Raw genomic sequence first — 5,536 nt, 5'->3', positions numbered from 1 at the left:
AGAAAGTTACCAGTTTGTAAAAAACGTATCCTTGCGGCTGATCATCTAGTACTGCCCTTCTGTTATAGGTCCATACTCTATATGTTTACTCGCTCCCCGCAGCCCGACACAAAGACTCTACTGAGCATTCCCGTCCCTCTTTGAAGGCTCCTGGATACAGCCCAGCGCCACAGGGAGAATGAGGACATGGTAGTAGCTATGTTTTAGCTAGGCTTTTTATTTAAAAACAAAACAAAATTCAAATGGACTCTTCAGAGTTAAGATTTGGAATCAGAGCTTTCTAAAAGGTCCCCTGAGGCGAGGCCGATCCCTGGCCTTCCTCCAGTGGGGGTGCGGGCTGGCAAGTGTTGCCAGCCCAGGCCCGGGTGTCCACTAAGGGAGCCAGGGGCCCGGGGCATCGCTGTCCCACCAGGCCCAGCACACGCCCCAAGCACTCACAACTTACGACTGAATGAAGGTACTGTGGAAGGTTCTATGGGCCACGGACACCCGGGAGAGAGGACCCATGTGAAGCGTCCTTTCCGATTCCGTCGAAGGCCCTGGCTGGGATGTTGCCATGAGCAGAGCTGTTTCGCCCAAATCCGGAGAACAAACACCCAGTGATGTGACCTTACATCGAACCATGAAGCTGTAGCTCCCGGTTAACTGCTTTCCTGCCTCCGCTTCCTCTTTGAAACCTGCCGCTAAAGAGATGCTGGGCACGGAACGTTCAGCTGGAAGCAGATGGTGGGTCAGAGGCCGGGGTGTCCGTGTAAGGTCTCTGAGCCGGATGTAAAGCTGACGTCCTCGTTTTGTAAATTATTAGGCATTAAGTAGCAGCCACAACATCACCTTTCTAGCTTTAAGTTATTTACAGAGCAGCTTCTCTTGGCAAAAACCTAAGTTACACTAGTAGTTTATGCCATAACTGCTGATTTCTGTATTTGCTAAAGGTACCTTTTGTATCTGCTGTGTATTATAGTAATAAAAAAATCTTTTTGTTAGGAAAAAAAAAATCAACTGGTATTCTTTCATAAATGACCAATTTGCTACAACCATCCTCTCTCTGAATTCTGCGTTGTTATGTAATAAGCCCCATGCTTGGATGAAGCCTTTCCTATGTTCCCTGCTGGGAAAAGAGATGCCAATCTCCCTCTTGGAGTAGAGAGGGAAGGAGAAAAGAGAAGTACAAACCACCGACAAAGTTTTTACTTTTTAGCGGGCAGAATTTTGCGAAATGTCAGATTGACCCGTGGGGCTAGAATCTTCTTTCGTATGGGGAGACTGTGGTACCAGTGAGTGTTGGTCGGGTGGTTCATCATGAGCAAACTCCCGTGGGCCAGCTGAAGCCGGACCACCTCTACCTTCCGGGTGGGCTTTTTCCCCCGGGAATCCTTATGCCGGAAGAAGAAGTCTCTGTGGGCCCCGAAGGAGACAGAGGCTATGGGGCTCCCAGGAGCCAGTTCTCGTTCATCATCTCTGTGCTCCCCGATGTGGTCATGGCCATCCTTGTACCTGCAGTGACAACACAGGCCCAGTTTACAAAACAGCCCTTTCCTGGAACGTGCCAACAGGGCAGAATCCTCATTTTCCTACCGTGTGACAGATGCCGAGAGCGGCTCCTGCTGTGGTTCTGCAGGGGCTAGAGGGCCTCCTCTGGGTCTGCAGATGAGCCAAGCCTGAAGCATTCCCACTCAATCTGCTCGTGTTCATTCGTGTGCTTTAAAATGTAACTCACCAAAAGCAGCCGAAAACTCATCTTGGGGTTTTCCCGGTTCATGTATGTAAACCTTTAAATTATTTCTCCCCACACTTAGAATAAAAAAACCCTGAGTCCTTGCCAGTTTGGCCCCTGCCCATCTCTGAGCTCACGATAGCCCTCTCTCCCTCCCCTCATTTGCTGCTCCAGCAGTCTCGGTGGGCTTTCCGCTCCATACACGCTCCAAGCCCCCTCTGCTCTTCCTCAGGATGTCTGTGTGTCTTGTTCTCTCTCTCCATGTAGTCTACAGCTCCAACATCAGCACCTCAGGGAGCCCTCCGCTAACCACCTTCCCCTAAACTCAGGGTTGGAAAGCAGGGCGGTTCTCTCCCCCAGTGGATGCTCAGCAGTGTCTGGAGACATTCTGGTGGCTGTGACGGGGAGGGGATGCTGCTGGCATCCAGCAGGTGGAAACCTGGGAAGGCTGCTCACATCCCACAAAGCACAGGATGGCCGTGACAACAGAATTATCTGGCCCAAAACATCGGAGCGTTTCTGGTGCAAAACCCTGCCCTCAAACCATAAATCAGCCTGTTTAATTTTCTTCAAGACACTTAATAGCATCTGAAATGATCTTGTTCAGCGGTTTGTTCACAAGAGAATCACCTCTCAACTTCCCACTGAGGCCTGGGCTCCGTAAGGACCTAACAGCAGATGCTGTCCTGGCCACATCCTTGCTGCACTGAGGTATCTGTTGTACAAATGAATGAAATATGGTGGGTCTTAACTCTAGGGAACAAACTGAGGGCTGCTGGAGGGGAGGGGGCCCAGGGGTCGGGCATGAAGGAGGGCACGTGATCTGATGAGCACTGGGTGTTCTACGCAACTGACTAATCACTGACCTCTACCTCTGAAACTAAGGTTGTACTCTGTGTGGGCTACCTGAATTTAAATTTAAAAAAAAAAAAAAAAAAAGATGGAATCTTAAACTCCTGCCCTCGGAAGAAACAGATTTATACAATTCAGTCCAGTACCCTAAAAAGGAAAAGGAAAAAAAACCCAGAAAGTCACCTGTTGACAAGCACAAAGTTGAAGGTCTCTCCTGTCACCACAGAAACACGATCCCGGACGTGCTCTAGAACTGGGATCCAGGGCTTTGGAGACAGAGTGAGGCCCGAGAACGTGTAGGTCAGCCCCGCGTTGCCATAGGTGGCTTGCTTCCTGGGCACGCTGTGCCACTTCCCGAATACCTGGACCCTGGCTAGCGCACCTGCGCAGATAAAACAGGGCAGCTCAGAAGAGCAGGCGGGTGAGGAGCCCACATGCTTGCTCCCTGAAGATTCAGGATCGAGTGGAAACTGAAAAAGGAGTAATATTTCACCTTCTGACCGAAGACAAAAATCACTGTGGCTTGCCCAAAATGTTCATGGAAGACAGTGATCTTGTCCTACACTTAGAGAAACATGCTCTCGTCCAATTTTTTTTTTTTTTTTAAAAAACAACATGCCTTAATTGTCTTAACTCCAGGAGAGACTTACTAATAAGAGGCTGAAATGAAAGCAAGCTGAAGTCAGGCTACACGCTAGGGTGATTCTGCCAACCGTGGGGACTAAGGGTGTGGGGTCCCCAAGAGATGAAGCGAACACAGTGAAGGCTGCAGGCTGGGAGGGGTCTTCTGTGGGCTTTATCTTTTTAAAAGATTTTATTTGACAGATCACAAGTAGGCAGAGAGGCAGGCAGAGAGAGAGAGAGGGAAGCCCCCTCTCTGCAGAGAGCCCGATGCAGGGATGGATTCCAGGACCCTGAGACCATGACCTGAGCTGAAGGCAGAGGCTTAACCCACTGAGCCACCCAGGTGCCCCTCCCATGACCTTTTTCTCTGCCTCCTCGTGCTCTGCCACCTTGTAGGAGTTCTCCATGTGTGTTCCTGGACCAACAGGACCAACAGCATCAGCAGCACCTGGGAACAACTACTAGACTGGTGGGGAGGGGTCAGGCGATCCCAGTTCTCAGAAGCAACAAGGTCTCCCCCTCCCCACCCCCGGCCTCGACTCGGGGCGGAGGTGGGGGGGTTGGTGGTGATGCCAAGAACCCCCCTGTGGGGGAATTACCTGGTTATTTGCTGTCTCTTCTACTAGACCAGATGCACTTTACAGCCACCTGGAGGCTTTCTAAAAACACTGATGCCCAGGCTGTACACCCCTCCCCCGCACCGCCCAGTTACTCCTATTCAGCTGGTCTGCATAGAACCCAGCATCTTTTTTGTTTTTTTAACTTTCCCAGCTGATTCTAATGACAGCCAGGTGGCAAATCACTCTCAAGTCTGTCCGCTCCTGGTAGGCAGGCAATCTTTTCTCCAGTTTGTATGCCAAGTGCCCAACATGGTGCCTGGAGCAGAGATGCCCAGAGAGTATGTGTTGAATCAGTTAATGAAGTTACCAGCAATTAATGGCTCCTGAGTTCAGATTTCTCCAAACACAAAGCACTAGTTTTTTCAAAACAAGTCTTCAACACACACACCCTGCAAGTCCTCGGCTTACCTGTAAAATACTCCACTTCTTGCTCCAGCTCCTGGAAAATCTTGTCTGCTTCGGTTTTGCCAAACAGGACTGTGTAATCACAACTCAGGCCCTCAGCTCGGATGTGCCGCCAGATGGGACTGGCCGAGTGGCCTGCATTCCCCGGGGTTTCTGTCCTGGTCCTTTTCCTGCTGCTCTCCTTGTCTCCTCTCAGCCCTGCTGGGCCTTCTCTGCTCTCCTCTCGCTCCCTCTTTCCCAAAAGGCCCCCTAATGCCCCCTTCACCAGGAATCTGTCCATGCTGTCTCCACAAAGCAAAGATCTGGGAGCCAGCGGCAGGGCAGAGAGAGATGGGCCAGACTCTGGCCCAGATGCTTAAAAGTTTGGCTTGTTGGCCAAATGGTCCTACAGAATTCTCCTCGGCGTTTTCAAGTTCCCACTTTTAACACCATGTCCTAGAAAGGAAGCAGAGTATGTTGAAGTCTGAAGGGACCCTCAGGATGTCCTGGGTCCCCCCACACCTGGCTATGCATCACAATCAGCCCGCAGGCTTGCAAAACCCCAAATGCCCACATTCCATCCCCAAGCACCTGATCTTTTCAAGAAAGCCCAGCCTGGCACGCCTGGAGAAGGGAAGGGGGTTTGCCCAAAGTCACCCAGAGGAGATTCCCGGTCTCCTTTTCCCTCACTACCGACCAGCCTCCCACGCCAGAATCCTCTTAGGTAAGTATAGTGATCTTCAAATGGCCAGGACTCAGAATCTGAACGCAAAACAGTTACAGGTGGTCATACGCACACTAAACTCCGATAGAAAATAAGGACTGTGACGACGTTCGGGGCGGGGTGGGGGGCTCTGACACCCCAGACAGCAGCAGCGCCGCCCCGGGACCCTGCAAACACCAGAGGCGGGGCCGGCGGGAAAAAGACAACACCCGGGCCGTAAAGTCACTTCCGGGTAGATTTCCGGGGCCCGCTGGGAAATGTAGGCACTTAGGCGGAAGCAGTGTGATGAGCTGCTCCCTAGCGCCACTTGTTGGCCTCCTGGACGCGCTGCAGGCCCTGAGGGTTTTCTGCCCAGCTGCTCGGTCCCTGGCCTAGGAGGATCTTCTGTGGTTTGGGGGCTGTTGTTCGCTGTCGCCTCCCCCTGGGGATTCGGTGGGCGTCCAGACTGGGAGGTGGGCCGCCTGGTGGAAGCACGACCCCATGGCTTCCGCATTTGTCTCCACCACTCTGGCTGTGAGGTTCCTGCAGGTCGCTTGTAGCTTCACCTGCACAGTGAGGTCTATGAAACCTTCGCCGCGAGAGCCCTGTGAGGATTAGATGACGGGACCCATGAGGAAT

At 52.0% G+C, this 5,536-nt stretch overlaps 1 protein-coding gene across 1 annotated transcript; it reads right to left on the bottom strand.

Moving 5' to 3' along the window:
* Positions 1-795: 795 nt before the first annotated feature.
* ALKBH2 (alkB homolog 2, alpha-ketoglutarate dependent dioxygenase) lies at positions 796-4,982 on the bottom strand. Its single transcript, XM_032847440.1, has 4 exons — positions 4,786-4,982; positions 4,219-4,650; positions 2,750-2,948; positions 796-1,494 (listed from the first exon to the last, which is right to left on the bottom strand). Exons 2-4 carry the CDS (start codon positions 4,493-4,495, stop codon positions 1,188-1,190), a joined length of 783 nt encoding a protein of 260 aa, XP_032703331.1. The 5' UTR covers positions 4,496-4,650; positions 4,786-4,982; the 3' UTR covers positions 796-1,187.
* Positions 4,983-5,536: the final 554 nt, after the last annotated feature.

Source organism: Lontra canadensis, unplaced genomic scaffold, assembly GCF_010015895.1.
Source record: "Lontra canadensis isolate GAN:19392208 unplaced genomic scaffold, GSC_riverotter_1.0 scaffold187, whole genome shotgun sequence".
NCBI classification, from domain to species: domain Eukaryota; kingdom Metazoa; phylum Chordata; class Mammalia; order Carnivora; family Mustelidae; genus Lontra; species Lontra canadensis.
The sequence above is the reverse complement of the archived record's forward strand: the minus strand, read 5'-3'. Positions and strand labels throughout refer to the sequence as shown.

Coding starts and splice junctions, on each gene's coding strand:
- ALKBH2 (XM_032847440.1), bottom strand. CDS start 4,495: ATGGACAGATTCCTGGTGAAGGGGGCATTAGGGGGCCTTTTGGGAAAG. Junction 2,949..4,218: donor AGAAGTGGAGTATTTTACAG/GTAAGCCGAGGA, acceptor TTATCTGCGCAG/GTGCGCTAGCCAGGGTCCAG. Junction 1,495..2,749: donor AACTTTGTGCTTGTCAACAG/GTGACTTTCTGG, acceptor TTGTCACTGCAG/GTACAAGGATGGCCATGACC.